Consider the following 22,164-nt stretch of genomic DNA (forward strand, 5'->3'; position numbering starts at 1 on the left):
AAAGGTCCCCAAAGCACACACATCCCTGGGTCGCTCCTCTTTTCAGTTCGCTGCAGCTAGCGACTGGAACGAGCTGCAAAAAACACTCAAACTGGACAGTTTTATCTCCATCTCTTCATTCAAAGACTCAATCATGGACACTCTTACTGACAGATGTGGCTGCTTCGTGTGATGTATTGTTGTCTCTACCTTCTTGCCCTTTGTGCTGTTGTCTGTGCCCAATAATGTTTGTACCATGTTTTGTGCTGCTACCATGTTGTGTTGCTGCCATGTTGGGTTGCAACCTTGCTGTGTTGTCATGTGTTGCTGCCATGCTATGTTGTTGTCTTAGGTCTCTCTTTATGTAGTGTTGTGGTGTCTCTCTTTATGTAGTGTTGTGGTGTCTCTCTTTATGTAGTGTTGTGGTGTCTCTCTTTATGTAGTGTTGTGGTGTCTCTCTTTATGTAGTGTTGAGGTGTCTCTCTTTATGTAGTGTTGTGGCGTCTCTCTTTATGTAGTGTTGAGGTGTCTCTCTTTATGTAGTGTTGTGGCGTCTCTCTTTATGTAGTGTTGTGGTGTCTCTCTTTATGTAGTGTTGTGGTGTCTCTCTTTATGTAGTGTTGTGGTGTCTCTCTTTATGTAGTGTTGTGGTGTCTCTCTTTATGTAGTGTTGTGGTGTCTCTCTTTATGTAGTGTTGTGGTGTCTCTCTTTATGTAGTGTTGAGGTGTCTCTCTTTATGTAGTGTTGAGGTGTCTCTCTTTATGTAGTGTTGTGGTGTCTCTCTTTATGTAGTGTTGAGGTGTCTCTCTTTATGTAGTGTTGTGGCGTCTCTCTTTATGTAGTGTTGAGGTGTCTCTCTTTATGTAGTGTTGTGGTGTCTCTCTTTATGTAGTGTTGAGGTGTCTCTCTTTATGTAGTGTTGAGGTGTCTCTCTTTATGTAGTGTTGTGGTGTCTCTCTTTATGTAGTGTTGTGGTGTCTCTCTTTATGTAGTGTTGTGGTCTCTCTCTTTATGTAGTGTTGTGGTGTCTCTCTTTATGTGGTGTTGTGGTGTCTCTCTTTATGTAGTGTTGTGGTGTCTCTCTTTATGTAGTGTTGTGGTGTCTCTCTTTATGTGGTGTTGTGGTGTCTCTCTTTATGTAGTGTTGTGGTGTCTCTCTTTATGTGGTGTTGTGGTGTCTCTCTTTATGTAGTGTTGTGGTGTCTCTCTTTATGTAGTGTTGTGGTGTCTCTCTTGTCGTATTTTGTCCTATATCTTTATTTTTAATTTTTAATCCCAGCCCCAGCCCCCGTCCCCGCAGGAGGCCTTTTGCCTTTTGGTAGGCCTTCATTGTAAATACGAATTTCTTCTTAACTGACTTGCCTACTTAAATAAAGGTTAAATAAAGATCAAATAATGTTTACTGTTAATTTTATTGTTGTACTTTTTAAAATTATCTATTTCACTTGCTTTGGCAATGTAAACATATGTTTCCCATGCCAATAAAGCCCTTAAATTGAATTTAAATTGAATTGAGAGACAGACAGACAGAGAGAGATAGAGAGAGATAGAGACAGAGAGAGAGAGAGAGAGAGATAGAGACAGAGACACAGAGACACAGAGAGAGAGAGAGACAGAGACAGAGAGAGGTAGAGAGACAGAGATAGATAGAGAGACAGAGAGAGAGAGACAGAGAGACAGACAGAGAGAGAGAGAAGCGGTTCTAATCTAGAAGAAATGACAGAGGTAGAATGTTGGTTAGATAGATAGAGAGATATATATATATATATAGATGGATAGAGAAAGACAGACAGAGAGAGAGAGATAGCTAGATAGACACATACATAGCTAACATGTGTGACCCAGCCAGTCTCTCCTACATACCGCGCCACCACTTCTGTCACTATCAACCTGCTCTGCTCAGGGCTCATGACATACATGGTTCAAACTTGCCATCACATAAACACAGGGCCCTAGATTCAATGATGCAGCTGAGAGACACACAGAAAGACAGCTGAGAGACACACAGAAAGACAGCTGAGAGACACACAGAAAGATAGCTGAGAGACACACAGAAAGATAGCTGAGAGACACACAGAAAGACAGCTGAGAGACACACAGAAAGATAGCTGAGAGACACACAGAAAGATAGCTGAGAGACACACAGAAAGATAGCTGAGAGACGCACAGAAAGACAGCTGAGAGACGCACAGAAAGACAGCTGAGAGACGCACAGAAAGACAGCTGAGAGACGCACAGAAAGACAGCTGAGAGACGCACAGAAAGACAGCTGAGAGACGCACAGAAAGACAGCTGAGAGACGCACAGAAAGACAGCTGAGAGACGCACAGAAAGACAGCTGAGAGACGCACAGAAAGACAGCTGAGAGACGCACAGAAAGACAGCTGAGAGACACACAGAAAGATAGCTGAGAGACGCACAGAAAGACAGCTGAGAGACGCACAGAAAGACAGCTGAGAGACGCACAGAAAGACAGCTGAGAGACGCACAGAAGGACAGCTGAGAGATGCACAGAAAGACAGCTGAGAGACGCACAGAAAGACAGCTGAGAGACGCACAGAAAGACAGCTGAGAGACGCACAGAAAGACAGCTGAGAGACGCACAGAAAGACAGCTGAGAGACGCACAGAAAGACAGCTGAGAGACGCACAGAAAGATAGCTGAGAGACGCACAGAAAGATAGCTGAGAGACGCACAGAAAGACAGCTGAGAGACGCACAGAAAGACAGCTGAGAGACGCACAGAAAGACAGCTGAGAGACGCACAGAAAGACAGCTGAGAGACGCACAGAAAGACAGCTGAGAGACGCACAGAAAGACAGCTGAGAGACGCACAGAAAGACAGCTGAGAGACGCACAGAAAGACAGCTGAGAGACGCACAGAAAGACAGCTGAGAGACGCACAGAAAGACAGCTGAGAGACACACAGAAAGACAGCTGAGAGACACACAGAAAGACAGCTGAGAGACACACAGAAAGATAGCTGAGAGACGCACAGAAAGATAGCTGAGAGACGCACAGAAAGACAGCTGAGAGACGCACAGAAAGACAGCTGAGAGACACACAGAAAGATAGCTGAGAGACACACAGAAAGACAGCTGAGAGACGCACAGAAAGACAGCTGAGAGACGGAAAACCTAACTGCCCCCTTTTTATCTTCCATCTATCTGGAGTTAGTAAAAGGTCATAGGGGGAAACAGTAACAGCCATTAAAAACAGGGAGGGAGGGAGAGAGAGTCAGAGTTTGGCGGTATACCGTATAATCTGGAAATAGGAGGCCACGGGATGGTTTTTCAATTAATTGGAATATTTGTAGCTACTTTTTAAGTGAATACCTGCAGTCAACTTGTGCAATATGTTAGGAGATAAAGCAGATTGCGTTCTTAATTTCACTTGTCACATTATTTAACATTATGAAGTTTACCGTAGTTCCCCAGAACAGATGAGCCAGTCACGTGTTTGTTTGTAAATAGTAGAACAGGAGAAAGCGGGAGCTGGTGAGTCCATAGTGTTCTATATCTATCAGTGAGTCTCTGCTGGTGAGTCCATAGCGTTCTATATCTATCAGTGAGTCTCTGCTGGTGAGTCCATAGTGTTCTATATCTATCAGTGAGTCTCTGCTAGTGAGTCCATAGTGTTCTATATCTATCAGTGAGTCTCTGCTAGTGAGTCCATAGCGTTCTATATCTATCAGTGAGTCTCTGCTGGTGAGTCCATAGCGTTCTATATCTATCAGTGAGTCTCTGCTGGTGAGTCCATAGTGTTCTATATCTATCAGTGAGTCTCTGCTGGTGAGTCCATAGTGTTCTATATCTATCAGTGAGTCTCTGTTGGTGAGTCCATAGTGTTCTATATCTATCAGTGAGTCCATAGCGTTCTATATCTATCAGTGAGTCTCTGCTGGTGAGTCCATAGCGTTCTATATCTATCAGTGAGTCTCTGCTGGTGAGTCCATAGTGTTCTATATCTATCAGTGAGTCTCTGCTGGTGAGTCCATAGTGTTCTATATCTATCAGTGAGTCCATAGTGTTCTATATCTATCAGTGAGTCTCTGCTGGTGAGTCCATAGTGTTCTATATCTATCAGTGAGTCCATAGTGTTCTATATCTATCAGTGAGTCCATAGTGTTCTATATCTATCAGTGAGTCCATAGTGTTCTATATCTATCAGTGAGTCCATAGTGTTCTATATCTATCAGTGAGTCCATAGTGTTCTATATCTATCAGTGAGTCCATAGTGTTCTATATCTATCAGTGAGTCTCTGCTGGTGAGTCCATAGTGTTCTATATCTATCAGTGAGTCCATAGTGTTCTATATTTATCAGTGAGTCCATAGTGTTCTATATCTATCAGTGAGTCCATAGTGTTCTATATCTATCAGTGAGTCCATAGTGTTCTATATCTATCAGTGAGTCTCTGCTGGTGAGTCCATAGTGTTCTATATCTATCAGTGAGTCTCTGCTGGTGAGTCCATAGCGTTCTATATCTATCAGTGAGTCTCTGCTGGTGAGTCCATAGTGTTCTATATCTATCAGTGAGTCTCTGCTGGTGAGTCCATAGTGTTCTATATCTATCAGTGAATCTCTGTTGTGCAGCACACATGAGGCGATGAAGTTTGACTTGTATGCAATTCACTGCTAAATGTTTGCCATCAGATATCTTATAATGGCTTTCTGTCAGAAGTCCAAGAGCTCCGGATGAGTTCTGTACAGTTGCCATTTTCCCCCTGTGCTTCCTATTAGTGTTTTTCCCCCCTCCTCTCGGTTCTTCTCCCCTCCTCTCTGTTCTTCGCCCCTCTGCTCCGTGCACACGTCCTGTTCTTGAAAAACATGTGCATGAAAAACATGCATCACAACTTTGTTCATTTGCTAAATGTTCTCTCATTCACTTTCGCCTGTAAATGTCCACACTCAGCTACTAGCTGTGCTTGTATACCTTTATGAGCTGTATTTGCCTGTCTTTCCAATTCGTTCATGTTATTTTTCACTCGTTAGCATTTAGCTAACAACATCTATATGATTTTGCTATTCTTTTTTTGCACATTTTGTTAGCATTCTGGTAATTCTTTGCGTTTTTAGCGACCCCTTGTGTGCTATGCCGGTAATACCGTAAATCCCGGGATGAGAGAAGGACGGTATGACGATATGAAAATCTGGATACCGCCCAAGCCTAGTAGGCGGGCTAATCTAGGATCAGGACCTCACCTGTCCATATAATCTTATTCATTATGATCTAAAAGGCTAAACTGATCCCAGCACTCTTACTCTGAGCTTTGTGGGCCCAGGTCTACGTTTCAGTTATATCATTATAGAGAACCAGACTGCCGCTCTTCTCATCAGAGCCCTGCCTGCCAATCTAACATGGCTGCTGCTACCATGGCGACGGTCAGAGCAGGTTGCTGGAACCTTAATGGACACCAGTCACAGGAACCGCTGACCTCACCTCAGCTCACACTTACCTAAAGCCAGTAAGCCACAGGTACAGCATACTGAGATGATGGTGTCCGCGGCATGTCTGCAAAATGACCAGTAGACTTAACATGGTTCGACATGCTGGGTTTTGTCTAGTTCTACAGCTGCACCATCGAGAGCATCCTGACTTGTTGCATCACTGCCTGGTATTGCAACTGCTCGGCGTCCGACCGCAAGGCACTACAGAGGGTAGTGCGTACGGCCCAGTACATCACTGGGGCCAAGCTTCCTGCCATCCAGGACCTCTACACCAGGCGGTGTCAGAGGAAGGCCTAAAAATGGTCAAAGACTCCAGCCCACCCTAGTCATAGACTGTTCTCTCTGCTACCGCACGGCAAGCGGTACCGGAGCGCCAAGTCTAGGTCCAAGAGGCTTCTTAACAGCTTCTACCCCCAAGCCATAAGACTCCTGAACAGCTAATCAAATGGCTACCCTGACTATTTGCATTGCCCCCCCACCCCATCCCCCTCTTTTACGCTGCTGCTACTCTCTGTTTATTATTTATGCATAGTCAGTTTAACTCTACCCACATGTACATATTACCTCAATTACCTCGACTCTATTTCTTAAAACTGCATCGTTGGTTAAGGGCTTGTAAGTAAGCATTTCACTGTAAGGTCTACTACACCTGTTGTATTCGGCGCATGTGACAAATACAATTTGATTTGATTTGACTTGATATCTATTCTTTCCATCACCTCAGTCTCATTTCACACTCCCACAAAACCACAGGTGATGTAGAGCTATACGTGTGGCAGATCTGAACATTACAGTCCACAGGGTCAGAGTGGATACAGGGTGGAGAGATTGACCACTGTCCCAGTGGACTATGGTACAGTACAGGAAGGTGGCCATGAATTGTCCAGTTATTTCAAAAGGCAATAATTAGTACCTCTAGTTAGTCTGCTATAGAACATGTTGGGGTTTAAAACAAAAACAAATCTCAAATGAAGTCCAGAGCTTTGGCAGGCTTATAATCACATCACCATCACACGAAGGGGAACAAAAACAAAAATCTACACCCCCTCTCAGGGACACACCCTGCTGAAACCCAGGAAACACCCTGCTGAAACCCAGGAAACAAAACACAAGCAAATAATAAAGCGGCAGAGCTAATAAAGGGCTGTAAAAATTAAAAAAGGTCACCGTGGACAACGGGGTGACAAGCTGTGAGCTCAGCACGTCACAGAGCTGGAGGAGTTCCCATCCTCTCTCCATCCCTCCTTAGATCTCTCCATCCTTCTCCGTTTCAGACTCCCTCCCTCTATCAACCTCTACCTTCATCCCTCTCTCATAAAAACATTACAGGATTGGACCCCTTTAAGCCTCTCGTGACGCTGTTGACAAGGGAAGAAAAGTCAGCCATGAAATATCCCAATTTAAAGTTAAAACAGACTTTTGATCCACCTCTTTCCTCAGCGATCATGAGGAAGAGACATCCAATATGGCTTTGTCTCAACAGAGCTCAAGTATGGTTTAGAGTCTTAAGACTATTGACGAGTGAAGACTGAGGACAAAGGTTAGACAGGGCAGGGGTTAGTGGTATTTCCCTGGCCAGACTACGCTGTCCGGTCCAATCCTGCTCAGTTCTTTCTGTGACCAGATAGATTGGCACTTGACCTTCAGATTTTTTTTTGGATTTAGGGCTTGATTCAATCCGTGGCATGGAAGATCTGCTTTGTAGTAGCGCAATTGAAATGTAAAGGTGTTTTTCGATTGTGCCGACATATGCAGCGTTTTCCGTGAATGCAGTCTGCGCGAACTCGGAAACATTGCTTTTAAATGTAAATCGCGCAATAACGCTGATCTTCTGCCCTAATGATTGAATCAAGCCCTTCACTTTTATTTAAACAGGGAGTCTCATCGAGGTCAGAATACCTCCTTCCCATGAACAAAGAGAACACAACTGTCGTCATGGTTTCTGTTGTCGCCATGTCAACACTTCCTCAACAAGGGTTTGTTTGTGATTTCCTTTGTGACTAGAGTTCATGACATGAACCCTGACCTTGGCAATCGTTCGATGCCTGCTATAGCCTGAGGGACACTTAATAATAACAACATCTGCATAGCAAGCAGTAACTTACTTATTATTAGTAGTATTATTATTATTATCATTATTATCGTGATCATTACTCCAAATAGTAGTGGTACGGGTAGTAGGGGTGATGGTAACGTGGTAGTTTGATGATGGTGGTGGTAGTGGTGGTAGTAGTAGTAGTAATGATGATGGTAGTTGTAGTCCTGATGTAATGGTGAGGATAACAGTTAGTTAGTTATAAGTTAGTTATAGTTTTAGTAGGTAGAGATATTAGCGGTAGAAATGCTACTAGTGGTAATGGTAGTATTAGTGTTAATAATAGTGGTGGTAGCATTCATCTTAGTAGTAATAATAGTAGCATGTTCATTTTCCATGTTTAGCCTTTTATTGTATTTATTATATTTTCCGATTACTATTCACTGTTACTATTTGATTGTTGTTATTTATATTATTTATTTTTATAATAACCTTTTTAATATCACTTTTAAATTATTATAATTCATTATTTTATTACAATGTATATTGTGTACATTGTTGCTCATGGCAATAAAGCAGCTTGAAATAGAGAGCGAGAAGGAGAGAGAGAAGGAGAGAGAGAGAGAAGGAGAGAGCCTAGAGGTGGTGATGGTGATGAGAAGCAGATCAGCTTTAATCTTCTGGTCCGTTCCGGCTCAGCCTTGGCCCCTGGACCATGAACACCTCTTTGTTTGAATGGACGGCAGGAAGAGGTTCAAATTTACAAGCCTGTTTTCCAGTGCAATTAGTCATTACCTAATGTTAGCTATTTTTCCAATAAACAATGTCATTAAGTGGCCTTTTTCTCAGTCCTTGGCCCAGTTAAGAGTGTCTGGAAGTGAAGCGGTACAGTCTACAAAGGGATGGAACAGAGAACATGGGGATCCAGGGCTTTATGGAAGTAATTATAATTAATGGAAACTTGTGCAACATTTAACAGATTTGGTTTCCTTTTGTTTAGTCCGAGCTAGAGCACAAAAGGTGTGTAAGGGAGAGGTCGCTCCAGGCTAGGTTACGTTGCGCTGAAGGGGGGGGGCTGTGTCTGCTCACCAGGGTTGGGTAGGTTCCTTCTAAATGTAATCCGTTACAGTTACTAGTTACAGTGCCTTGCAAAAGTATTCATCCCCCTTATCTGTTTTTCCTATTTTGTTGCATTACAACCTGTAATTTAAATTGATTTTTATTTGGATTTCATGTAATGGACATACACAAAATAGTCCATATTGGTGAAGTGAAATGAAAGAAATAAATAATGGAAAAGTGGTGCGTGCATTTTGTATTCACCCCCTTTGCTATGAAGGCCCTAAATAAGATCTGGTGCAACCAATTACCTTCAGAAGTCACATAATTAGTTAAATAAAGTCCACCTGTGTGCAATCTAAGTGTCACATGATCTCAGTATATATACACCTGTTCTGAAAGGCCCCAGAGTCTGCAACTCCACTAAGCAAGGGGCACCACCAAGCAAGCGGCACCATGAAGACCAAGGAGCTCTCCAAACAGGTCAGGGACAAAGTTCTATAGAAGTACAGATCAGGGTTGGGTAAAAAAAATGTTTTCCGAAACTTTGAACATCCCACGGAGCACCATTAAATCCATTATTAAAAATTCATTATTGGTAAGAATATGGCACCACAACAAACCTGCCAAGAGAGGGCCACCCACCAAAACTCACTGACCAGGCAAGGAGGGTATTAATCAGAGAGGCAACAAAGAGACCAAAGATAACCCTGAAGGAGCTGCAAAGCTCCACAGCGGAGATTGGTGTATCTGTCCATAGGACGACTTTAAGCCGTACACTCCACAGAGCTGGGCTTTACAGAAGAGTGGCCAGAAAAAAGGCATTGCTTAAAGAAAAAAATAAGCAAACACGTTTGGTGTTCGCCAAATGGCATGTGGGAGACTCCCCAAACATATGGAAGAAGGTACTCTGGTCAGATGAGACATAAATTGAGCTTTTTGGCCATCAAGGAAAACGCTATGTCTGGCGCAAACCCAACACCCCTCATCACCCCGAGACCACCATCCCCACAGTGAAGCATGGTGGTGGCAGCATCCACTCTTCGGATGGTCCTCTGTAGCTCAATTGGTAGAGCATGGCGCTTGTAACGCCAGGGTAGTGGGTTCGATCCCCGGGAACATCCATACGTAAAAAATATGCACGCATGACTAAGTTGCTTTGGATAAAAGCGTCTGCTAAATGGCATATTATTATATTATTATGCTGTGGGGATAATATTATTAGTATTATTATTATTATTATATGTTTTTCATCGGCAGGGACTGGGAAACTGATCAGAATTGAAGGAACGATGGATGGCGCTAAATACAGGGAAATTCTTGAGGGAAACCTGTTTCAGTCTTCCAGAGATTTGAGACTGGGACAGAGGTTCACCTTCCAGCAGGACAATGACCCTAAGCATTCTGCTAAAGCAACACTTGAGTGGTTTAAGGGGAAACATTTAAATGTCTTGGAATGGCCTAGTCAAAGCCCAGACCTCAATCCAATTGAGAATCTGTGGTATGACTTAAAGATTGCTGTACACCAGCGGAACCCATCCAACTTGAAGGAGCTGGAGCAGTTTTGCCTTGAAGAATGGGCAAAAATCCCAGTGGCTAGATGTGCCAAGCTTATAGAGACATACCCCAAGAGACTTGCAGCTATAATTGCTGCAAAAGGTGGCTCTACAAAGTATTGACTTTGGGGGGGTGAATAGTTATGCACAGTCAAATTTGTTTTTTGTCTTATTTCTTGTTTGTTTCACAAGAAAAAATATTTGCATCTTCAAAGTGGTAGGCATGTTGTGCAAATCAAATGATACAAACCCCCCCAATTTTCATTCCAGGTTGTAAGGTAACAAAATAGGAAAAATGCCAAGGGGGATAAATACTTTCGCAAGCCACTGTACCTTTCCAAAATTGTAATCAGTAACGTAACTTTCGGATTACCCAAACTCAGTAACGCAATCTGATTACTTTCAGTTACTTTTGGATTACTTTCCTCTGGGCATTAAATAATCAATCAAACACATTTGGTGTGTCATCATAGTGGCCTCTGATTGGTGGTCATCATTTGGTGTGTCATCATAGTGGTCTCTGATTGGTGGTCATCATTTGGTGTGTCATCATGGTGGTCTCTGATTAGTGGTCATCATTTGGTGTGTCATCATAGAGGTGGTCAGACTCGCTCGGGTGGAACAAACTTAAACTCAGTATAAGAAGACACAGTGGCAGAATAAATTCAACCACACCTTTGTTTCATCACAAAACCGGAGAGTAACCTCTAGACACAGTTTACCTGATGATTATGAATGGTCTGGGGATAGGCTGGGAAGCGGAACTACACCCTTGGGTGTGAATGGGGTTAAACATCTGACCCCTGACGCTACACCCTTGGGTGTGAATGGGGTTAAACATCTGACCCCTGACGCTACACCCTTCCCTTCCCTTCCCAACCAAATCCAAACCATACCACAGACAGAGATGTGAGCTGACTGATGCTAATGTCTTGGAACCTGGCACCTGGGCTCTGAGGATGTAGCCTCTGCCAGTCTGATGACATTACGGGCTTTCACCCTGCATCCGTGATGTTCTATCTAGACAACACATCACCGAAATGTAAGTGGAGTCATTCTGAGTCATATTTGAGTCATCTCACCCTTCTCTCGCTCTTCTCCTTTAGAAGAGAGGAGCAAAACATTTGCAGTGTTTTCCCGTTATATGTTATCAATAATGCATAAGTCGATCCATCTGTATCCAATCAGCATTTCCAGTGTTTCTCTAACCAGCTGAGGGACATGGAAATAAAGTGTCTGGAAGCCTGCAACTAAATCCACCCCTTAATCCACATCTATTCAGTTTTGTAAATCAACTATCAAACATTATTTTAAGTGAACTAGCCAGCAGGTATAGATTATGTTTAGGTTACCTTTTGAAGTTGTATAACATGTATAAACAGCTTTATTCAAATGAACGAACGTTCTGAAGTCATTCCATGCTCACCCTGCGAAAAGACACCACGTAGAAGGTGTCTCCACGTCGATGAATCTCGTCAAATAAGTCGTTGTAGGTGCGGTGAGGAGCATAGTACACCTGCAGCTCATTACCTGGGCTCCTGTGGGGGGAGAGAGACAAATACAATACAATACTTCAGTTACAGGCTCCACCGTATACAACAAACACCAAAACTCATTTTCTAACTCCTTTCCTTAAGGGCATTTGCATTAATATGCAGTTGAGCTTTTGTTTTCACATGAATCAAACGTGCCTCAGTCTTAGGACCACAAGCCCTAGTCATACAAGCCCTAGTCATACAAGCCCTAGTCATACATTACATTTTTACATTTTAGTCATTTAGCAGACGCTCTTCTCCAGAGATCGACTTAAAGTTAGTGAGTGCATACATTTTTCATACTGGCCCCCCGTGGGAATCGAACCCACAACCCTGGCGTTGCAAGCGCCATGCTCTACCAACTGAGCTACAGGAGGCCCCTACAAGCTCTAGTCATAAAAGCCCTAGTTACACAAGCCCTAGTCACACAAGCCCTAGTCACTCAAGCCCTAGTCACTCAAGCCCTAGTCACTCAAGCCCTAGTCACTCAAGCCCTAGTCACTCAAGCCCTAGTCACACAAGCCCTAGTCACTCAAGCCCTAGTCACTCAAGCCCTAGTCATTCAAGCCCTAGTCATACAAGCCCTAGTCACACAAGCCCTAGTCACTCAAGCCCTAGTCAAACAAGCCCTAGTCATACAAGCCCTAGTCATACAAGCCCTAGTCAAACAAGCCCTAGTCAAACAAGCCCTAGTCAAACAAGCCCTAGTCATACAAGCCCTAGTCATACAAGCCCTAGTCATTGACCACGTTTACATGCACACCAATATCCCGTTATTATTCGGGATACTTAAGTATTCTGTTTTTCAGTTGACGCATATCAACATCATATCCCGTTTACAATAACCCGAAAAAGTTTGTATCCCGATTATGAGAAACCCGGATAAGATGCCTGGGATATGCTGATCTTAGACGGGATACTGTGGCATGTCAACATCTTATCCTGTTTACTGTTGTTTTTTTGCGGTCTGCGCAGACTCCGTTTCGTATATCATGGGTGTTGTGTGATGACATTTTCATCTGATAGTCAAACAAATCATTTAAAAAAGTAGCCTACCTGCGCAGTTCCACTATAATAATTTGTTTTGCTGATACTCCATACTGGACCGTACAGCCTACTGGCTACTTTCACCCCAAATTTAGATACATTTCTGCTTATAATTTCCGACATTTGGTAGGACATATTATTATAATTTCCGAAATAGGCGATTTGTTTGTCAACTATAGTTAGATACATATAGCTCCTCTTCTGTCATAACGTGTTGCCCCAGAATACTAAATAAACTAGTGCTCAGCAGAATAATGATTTACATGGATAGAATGAATCCATTAGTAATCCAGTTAACACCGGTAAAGTTGTCTGTTTCATTTAGGAACCCGGGAGAAAAACGCAATAATTTAAAAACAGTGGAAAGATTGTTCCGGTAGCAAAATGTCCAAATGTCATCAGTTTGACCGGTTTTAAGGATATGAAAAGCTGAGAAAACTATGAAACGTGTTTCTGATAAGACTTCAGTTCGTCTTGGGTGCATATTTTATGTGGTTGAAATACTGTCTGCTTGCATAATAGTGTCAAATATAACAGTTATACGCACAGCAAATTAGCATTTTCTCAAGACAAAATGTACATTTGTTGTATAATTTGAGTGCAAGAAATGCATAATTCTGCAGGAGTTAATGTTATATTAAGCTACGTGTGAGAGGTTATTCGCCTACAGTCAGTGTCCAGATTTCAGTTACTATTCCATTTAACCCATATGAAATTAAATTAGGAATATTCTGTTTATTAAATGGTAACAGGGGATACTCGTGAGCTGGACATCAAAGGTGCACGTAAACAGCTTATCCCGCATAAGACCTTAAGCGGGATATGAGCTATTAACCGGAAAAATGTGTGCATGTAAACGTGGTCATTCTCTGCAGTCTGTATCCCACTTCAGTGACAGACAGTCAGGGTCAAAGGTTAAAGGCTAGGCAGGGCCCAGAGTGGCTGGTTGGCCGTCAACTTGATTTTCAAATGTGGGAAAGTCAAAAGCACGAGGAAAATGTCGGACCATAATAAAATATGAAACATTAGTCCTCTGGGGGCACAAATACAAAATGTCATGTTTAGAATATTTTCATCTTCCCCCCCCATTTAATACTAAAAACAGAACTTGTACTGCAAGTCAATATGTCCATTTTTAAAGGTTGTGTTGGTATGGTGTCCTGAAAGGTCGAAAGCTGTTTTATGATCGGATTTACAACTGGGAAAAGCTTTGTGAGGCCAAAAACTCTAAAGTCAATCAGGCAGATCCAAGAGTGTAAATCCAAAAGCCAGCAGTAAAGACATCTGATAGATACTCCCAGGCAGACTGACGGTCCGAACACTGGAATAAGGTAAACATCTAGAAATATATGTTGTATATATACTCCTCCACTCACTTCTCTTCTGTGGAGTCAGTATACTGGACTCTTATGATCTGGGACACATCAGCCTTCTTATTTTCTTTCTGTATGAAAAGAGAGAGAGAGAGAAAAGTTAGTGGGTAGAAAATTAAAATGAATAAGTTAAAACTACTAGTGATACATTCCTTGGCTGTGTATGTACGTTGGTCCGGTATGTTTCCAGGTGTGTATGTGTTTTCATCCTACACAGTCAATGACAAGCTCCCTGGCCTCTTTTTTTCCCCTCTCTGACGGAGTCCCCTACAGCTCCACAGCCCAGCGGACAGCTGGCTGATACTCTATCCACTTCAGGAAGACGTCACATCACCAAGGCTGTGTTTACACAGGCAGCCCAATTCAGATTTTTTTTGTTTTGTTTTTTGCCACTAATTGGTCTTTTGACAAATCAGATCACATCTTTTGCCCATAATTGGGCAAAAGATCAGAATTGGGCTTCCTGTGTAAACACAGCCCAAGTCACAGACCACCTCTACCTCAGGGGCCATGCCAGCCATACAGTTTCCCCCAGACAAATGACATCTCTCCAGACATAATTCAAGTGTTTTCCTGTGGGAGCATGGCTGGGCCCTCCTGAGCTTGGCTTAATGCGTGGTTCTCATTAAAACCTTCAAACCAAGGGCATAGGGAAACAGCTAGCTGTGAATACCTCCAAACAAATGGCTAAAAACTAAACAGACATGTATGCATCATTTATTTGAATGAGTAGAAATAAAACTAAATATGCGTAATGTTTTGATACCACAGGTGGTCATGGTGGGTCATGGTGGGTCTAGTTTCAGGGGGCTGTGTATGGTAAATACAGGGAAAACAGAGGTGCAGCTCATTGCTGAACAACTCAACTGTTTCCTTTCAGTAGAAACTCACTCAGTCATTCTGACCTAACCAAGCCGTCAGGTTTCTTGTTGAACAGTTCGCTTTACCTGCTTCACATTACAAGCGATCAATATTACTTCAAATAGCTAACCTCCTAGCTTCACAGAACATTAACACACAAGTACAAATCCTTGCTTGAAACAAAATCATGTCAGTCTACTAATGTCCTGTCCAATAAACAAACACACTCTCCTCAATCTTTCCACTCTACTTCTGTCCAATAAACAAACACATTGTGAGTAGTTGACCTGACCCACTCCTAAAAACACGCTATGGAGTGGGGCTGTTCTGTACTGGAATCCTTCAACATGTTGGAATCACAAGAACCCTCTATTGAACCCTCTAGTGAAGTCTATAGGGGTCCTGGGAAATATATCTCACTCTTCTCTGACACAGTGCCTGTGTGGCCTGGAGAGAGTGGGAAATTGGACAACTCATTCACCCATCGTCAGCTGACATAAGACTGTTTGGACGAGGCCTTTGTTCATTCTGCTAAACAAAGAGTAAGAGAGAGCAGCGGAAAGTGATTACTAAAAGCCTTCCTCTTAACAGTTGTGTTTACTTTCCCAAGACTGCTGGATTAGGTTCATTCCCATAAAGAGAGAGGGAGAGGCGAGGAGGAGAGGGAGAGAGAGAGGGGAGGAGGAGAGAGAGAGAGAGGGGAGGAGGAGAGAGAGAGAGAGGGGAGGAGGAGAGAAGGGAGAGAGAGAGGAGAGAGAGAGGGAGGAGAGAGAGAGAGAGAGGGAGGAGAGAGGGAGAGAGAGAGAGGAGGAGGAGAGGGAGAGAGAGGGGAGGAGAGAGGGAGAGGGAGGAGGAGGAGAGAGAGAGAGAGGGAGGAGAGAGAGAGAGAGAGGGGAGGAGGAGAGAGAGAGAGGGGAGAGGAGAGAGAGAGGGGAGGAGGAGAGGGAGAGAGAGGGAGGAGGAGAGAGAGAGAGAGGGAGGAGGAGAGAGAGAGAGAGGGGAGGAGAGAGAGAGAGAGGGAGGAGGGAGAGAGAGAGGGGGAGGAGGAGAGAGAGAGAGAGGGGGAGGAGGAGAGGGAGAGGGAGGAGGAGAGAGAGAGAGAGGGAGGAGGAGAGGGAGAGAGAGGGGAGGAGGAGAGGGAGAGAGAGGGGAGGAGGAGAGAGAGAGAGAGGGGAGGAGGAGAGGGAGAGAGAGGGGAGGAGGAGAGAGAGAGAGAGGGGAGGAGGAGAGAGAGAGGGGAGGAGGAGAGAGAGAGTGGAGGAGGAGAGGGAGAGGGAGGAGGAGAGAGAGAGAGAGGGGAGGAGGAGAGGGAGAGAGAGGGGAGGAGGAGAGGGAGAGAGAGGGGAGGAGGAGAGAGAGAGAGAGGGAGGAGGAGAGAGAGAGGGGAGGAGGAGAGAGAGAGAGAGTGGAGGAGGAGAGGGAGAGGGGAGGAGGAGAGAGAGAGAGAGGGGAGGAGGAGAGGGAGAGAGAGGGGAGGAGGAGAGGGAGAGAGAGGGGAGGAGGAGAGGGAGAGAGAGTGGAGGAGGAGAGGGAGAGAGAGGGGAGGAGGAGAGGGAGAGAGAGTGGAGGAGGAGAGGGAGAGAGGAGAAGGAGAGAGAGGGGGGAGGAGAGGGAGAGAGAATGGAGGAGGAGAGGGAGAGAGAGGGGAGGAGGTGAGGGAGAGAGAGGGAGGAGGAGAGGAGAGAGAGGGAGAGGGAGAGAGAGGAGGAGGAGAGAGAGAGAGAGGGAGGAGGAGAGAGAGAGAGGGGAGGAGGAGAGGGAGAGAGAGGGGAGGAGAGGGAGAGAGAGGGGAGGAGGAGAGGGAGAGGGGAGGAGGAGAGGGAGAGAGAGGGAAGGAGAGGGAGAGAGAGGGGAGAGGGAGAGAGAGGGGAGGAGGAGAGGGAGAGAGAGGGGAGGAGGAGAGGGAGAGAGAGAGGGGAGGAGGAGAGGGAGAGAGAGGGGAGGAGGAGAGGGAGAGAGAGTGTGGGGGGTGTAGAGGAAGACAAAAATAGTCAAAGAGATCCAAAAGATCCAAGAATTTAAAACATGCCATAAACTGACGTAACATTACAGATAGATTATTGTACAGTTTGAAAATCTTAGTTTATTATCTGTGTGAGTATGGGTGTGTGTGTGAGTGTGTATGTGTGAGTGTGTGTGTGAGTGTGTGTGTGAGTGTGTGTGTGAGTGTGTGTGTGAGTGTGTGTGCGTAGGATGCTGCTTTATTAGACCCAGCAGTACTGTGCGTACAGGGATGGTCCTGGTGGCTCTGTGTTGGCTGTTGCTCATGCGTCTGGTCTTGGTCCGCTCCACCTCGTGTCGATGGACCCAGCCTCGCAGCTCATGGTTCAACCTGTCAACCAAATCAATGAGTCACGTCATTTAGACATTTCCACATACACGTACACGCCCTAGACTGGAAGTGATCTGATTGGCTGTCCAAAAATACGGGATGGTTTGCTGTGATAGACTTCTCCATCTAAAGCTTATAGTTATAGTCTATGTCTCTAACTTTATTTTAATGCACCCACTGTAGCACTTTGAGATCGTTTGCTTTATAAATTAAAATGTATTATTATTATTAGTACTACATCTCTAACTAAAGCCAACAATAACCCTCTACTATTTCAAGACAAGACTTAAAACCAATCTAATGGTAGCTTAGTGGTTAAGAGCGTTGTGCCAGTAACCGAAAGGTCGCTGGTTCTAATCCCCGAGCCGACTAGGTGAAAAATCTGTCGATGTGCCCTTGAGCAAGGCACTTAACCCTAATTGCTTCTGTAAGTTGCTCTGGATAAGAGCGTCTGCTAAATGACTAAAATGTTAAATGTTAAATGAGAGAGGAGTTAAAACCAATCTAGTGGATTCAGGATGAAGGCATATCTTAATGACATGTAAGAAACACTGTGTCTGATTAATTGGTCCATAAGCTTGGAGCCTATTTGATGCAGTCCATATGCTGAACCGTCAGAGCATGCATAACCTAAGCCTTACATGGTTTCCATCTAACTATTCAAAAAGACCCAGGAAAGATATTCATTCACCTGAATCAGATAAGGACATTGCTTTACTAAATCTTGTGGTTTAGCTGTAATTATTGAAAGGCTTACACAGTCTTATGGCCTAATGTGGAGGAACTAGAGATGAGACTGAGTAGGGTTGCAAAATTCTGGAAAGTTCCCAGGTTTTTTTTAAACGCCCCGGTCAGAATCAGGAGGGAATAAGTAGTGAGAGAATATTTCAACTGGGAATCCTCCAAGCTTTCTGGAATTTTGCAACCCTAAGGCAGAGTGAAACAGTGTGTAGAAATCAGTACTGACCTGATGCATTTGGTCCTATTGACAGGCGGCAGACATGGAGGAGGAGGTCCGAAGAACAGAGGATCTTTCTTCACCACCATCAGAGCCTTATCCTCAGAACTAAGAGAGAGAGACAGAGAGACAGACAGAGAGCGAGACAGAGAGAGGGAGACAGAGAGAGAGAGAGAGAGAGAGAGAGAGAGAGAGAGAGAGAGAGAGAGAGACAGAGAGAGAGAGCGAGACAGAGATAGAGATAGAGAGAGCGAGACAGAGAGGGAGAGGGAGACAGAGACAGAGAGAGAGAGAGAGACAGAGAGAGAGAGAGAGAGAGAGAGAATGAGAAGCAACAGAGAGAGAGAGAGAGAGAGAGAGAGAGAGAGAGAGAGAGAGAGAGAGAGAGAGACAGAGACAGAGAGAGAGACAGACAGACAGCGAGAGAGAGAGAGAGAGAGAGAGAGAGGGAGAGAGAGAGAGAGAGAGAGAGCGAGAGAGAGACAGACAGAGCGCGAGACAGAGGGAGAGAACAATGTGAGAAATGTTATGATTTTTTTTGCTTTGGCGCCAAAAAACAAGCTATTCTTGGATACAGGTGAGAGACTACCCACTGTGAGGCAGTGACTGGAACCAAGATGATGCTGACTCTGCCTACCAAGGCCACGCTGAGCCCTGAGACTACCCACAGAGCAGTGTAGCTCAGAGTCACCCACAACTCTTCAACATGGAGGTCATTAATCCCATGTTAAATTATATCTGCACGTACAGTATGCCAAACTAGACCGAGAAACAGTGACATGTGCACAGCTGGCGGTGGGCGGGCGTCACGTCTGAAGACTATTCAAAATGATGAGTCGTACCATCCAGGAAGTGCTGATCCAACCAACACAATGTGTCCACAGTCTGTCACAGGCTCGGGAATACCAGGGATACCTTGGGGATCAGAACTCTGGGATAAGGTTCTGCTGACGCCAAGCTGCTGGCTCAGAGGAAAGACGAGGGAAAAGTGAAAATTCGACGACTCAGAGTTGAAATATGGTGAGGCGGGCTGAGCCTAAATAATGGAAACAGAACGGGGACTAAACACTCAAAGAATATTATAACCATGATAAAGGAAACATACATAACACCGGGAGGTAGGGAGGGAGGGAGGGAGGGAGGGAGGGAGGAGGCAGGGAGGGAGGGAGGGAGGGTGGCAGGCAGGGAGGGAGGGAGGAGGGAGGCAGAGGGAGGGAGGGAGGGAGGTAGAGGGAGGGAGGGAGGAGGGAGGGAGGAGGGAGGTAGAGGGAGGGAGGGAGGGAGGAGGGAGGGAGGTAGAGGGAGGGAGGGAGGGAGGGAGGGAGGAGGGCAGGCAGGCAGGCAGGCAGGCAGGCAGGCAGGCAGGCAGGCAGGCAGGCAGGCAGGCAGGCAGGCAGGGAGGGCAGCGTATTGGGAACAGATGAATGGGTTTCTATAGTATGGATCTTCTGAAGGCAGGAGGTAGAAAGGGAGGGAGGCAGGGAGGGAAGGAGGCAGGGAGGGAGGTAGAGCGGGAGGGAGGGAGGGAGGGAGGTAGGGAGGGAGGCAGGGAGGGAGGGAGGGAGGCAGGGAGGGAGGGAGGTAGAGCGGGAGGGAGGGAGGGAGGTAGGGAGGGAGGCAGGGAGGGAGGGAGGTAGAGCGGGAGGGAGGGAGGTAGGGAGGGAGGCAGGGAGGGATGCAGGGAGGGAGGGAGGTAGGGAGGGAGGCCAGCGTATTGGGAACAGATGCTTTGGAGAAGTAGTTGTCCCACAGAGCGGTCTTGAAGGAAGGTCTTAGTTGGCGGTAACAGATGAATGGGTTTCTATAGTATGGATCTTCTGAATTCCTCCATACCTACATCTGTTTTCATTACTGTGCCACTAATGTAAAGCTCTATATGAGGACTAATCCATGCTGCTTTTCATTACTGTGCCACTAATGTAAAGCTCTATATGAGGACTAATCCATGCTGCTTTTCATTACTGTGCCACTAATGTAAAGCTCTATATGAGGACTAATCCATGCTGCTTTTCATTACTGTGCCACTAATGTAAAGCTCTATATGAGGACTAATCCATGCTGCTTTTCATTACTGTGCCACTAATGTAAAGCTCTATATGAGGACTAATCCATGCTGCTTTTCATTACTGTGCCACTAATGTAAAGCTCTATATGAGGACTAATCCATGCTGCTTTTCATTACTGTGCCACTAATGTAAAGCCTCTATATGAGGACTAATCCATGCTGCTTTTCATTACTGTGCCACTAATGTAAAGCTCTATATGAGGACTAATCCATGCTGCTTTTCATTACTGTGCCACTAATGTAAAGCTCTATATGAGGACTAATCCATGCTGCTTTTCATTACTGTGCCACTAATGTAAAGCTCTATATGAGGACTAATCCATGCTGCTTTTCATTACTGTGCCACTAATGTAAAGCTCTATATGAGGACTAATCCATGTAAAGCTCTATATGAGGACTAATCCATGTAAAGCTCTATATGAGGACTAATCCATGCTGCTTAATGTATTTTTTTCCTTCCTCAAATATCATTTAGTTACATAAAATGAAATGGCTGGAGATTCATAGATCATTCTATGAGAATTCCTGGTGACTGTGAGGCGGTCAGCGGTTAGGGAGTGATGGTGTTTTATGTAAACGACCGCCAGAACTCCATCTACCCCCTCCGTCTTTCTGTCCGTCCGTCTTAGCTAACGTGCACTAGGCCTATGTGCGCTCATCTCAGTAGATCCGGTTTCTCGACAGTCTGGTCTGCCAAAGGTTCCTCCAGATAGAACACGGCGAACAGAACATGGAGGTGAGGGGCGCAGGGCAGGGGTATGTATTAACCTGTCCAACTGCTGAGGAGCACCCCTGGGTTGGGTTTCATAACTCCACACCTAGTTCTGTCACCACCCCTGTTAAGGCTAATGTGTTCCTTCCTGCCCGAGCTGGCTTAATGGCACTTGGGAGAAACGTGATATCACAGAAGAAGAAAGGGTTCGTATGAAACGTGACCCGCCTCACGCATCGGCCCTGATCCTACGACCTGCCATGTTAAGAAGACACCAGAGGCTATGAAAGCTGTGCAGTCGGTCGGCACGACCAATCTCACGTCATCAGAGCGCGATGCATGCTGAACGCTGAACGAGAGAGCTCGGTTGTGACAGTGTTTCCTTCGCAAAGTTTGGTTTATGTACTTTTTGATTTTGGATCCCGCGATGCAGTTAGCCTCAGTTGCTGTGACCGCTACTATCTGTCCCGGGATCCTGCCAGACAAAAAAAGTCTGAAGTTGTTTGCTGTAGCTAGCTACTAGCCTAGCTGGTAGCTATTAAGCTAACAGGGTTTTCCACGAACAGCTTGAACACAGCCCGTGACACGGATAGCCCTTGTGGCTGGGACCACGGAGGTGTCCCGCGCTAACTGGGCTGCGACCACGGAGGTGTCCCACGCTAACTGGGCTGCGACCACGGAGGTGTCCCGCGCTAATTGGGCTGCGACCACGGAGGTGTCCCGCGCTAACTTGGCTGCGACCACGGAGGTGTCCCACGCTAACTGGGCTGCGACCACGGAGGTGTCCCGCGCTAACTGGGCTGCGACCACGGAGGTGTCCCGCGCTAATTGGGCTGCGACCACGGAGGTGTCCCGCGCTAACTGGGCTGCGACCACGGAGGTGTCCCCGCGCTAACTGGGCTGCGACCACGGAGGTGTCCCGCGCTAACTGGGCTGCGACCACGGAGGTGTCCCGCGCTAATTGGGGTGCGACCACGGAGGTGTCCCGCGCTAACTGGGCTGCGACCACGGAGGTGTCCCGCGCTAATTGGGCTGCGACCACGGAGGTGTCCCGCGCTAACTGGGCTGCGACCACGGAGGTGTCCCGCGCTAACTGGGCTGCGACCACGGAGGTGTCCCGCGCTAACTGGGCTGCGACCACGGAGGTGTCCCGCGCTAACTGGGCTGCGACCACGGAGGTGTCCCCGCTAACTGGGCTGCGAC

The 22,164-nt window shown here is 45.7% G+C and overlaps 1 protein-coding gene across 3 annotated transcripts in view; it reads right to left on the minus strand.

The window, feature by feature from the left end:
* atf6 (activating transcription factor 6) overlaps positions 1-22,164 on the minus strand; it is a 102,890-nt gene that overhangs the window by 27,038 nt on the left and 53,688 nt on the right. For 2 of the 3 annotated variants that reach the window (XR_005994546.1, XM_041840638.1), the window contains exons 11-14: positions 18,194-18,292; positions 17,124-17,226; positions 14,037-14,104; positions 11,505-11,616 (exon numbers count right to left, since the gene is read on the minus strand). Coding sequence is in view for 2 of the 3 variants with exons in the window: in XM_041840638.1 (XP_041696572.1) it covers positions 11,505-11,616; positions 14,037-14,104; positions 17,124-17,226; positions 18,194-18,292 (382 nt within the window). In the remaining variant the exon portion in view is untranslated. The remainder of the gene's footprint in view (positions 1-11,504; positions 11,617-14,036; positions 14,105-17,123; positions 17,227-18,193; positions 18,293-22,164) is intronic. The other variant, XM_041840639.2, reaches the window with a different exon arrangement.

The sequence above is a fragment of the Coregonus clupeaformis genome, chromosome 20, assembly GCF_020615455.1.
Source record: "Coregonus clupeaformis isolate EN_2021a chromosome 20, ASM2061545v1, whole genome shotgun sequence".
NCBI lineage: Eukaryota > Metazoa > Chordata > Actinopteri > Salmoniformes > Salmonidae > Coregonus > Coregonus clupeaformis.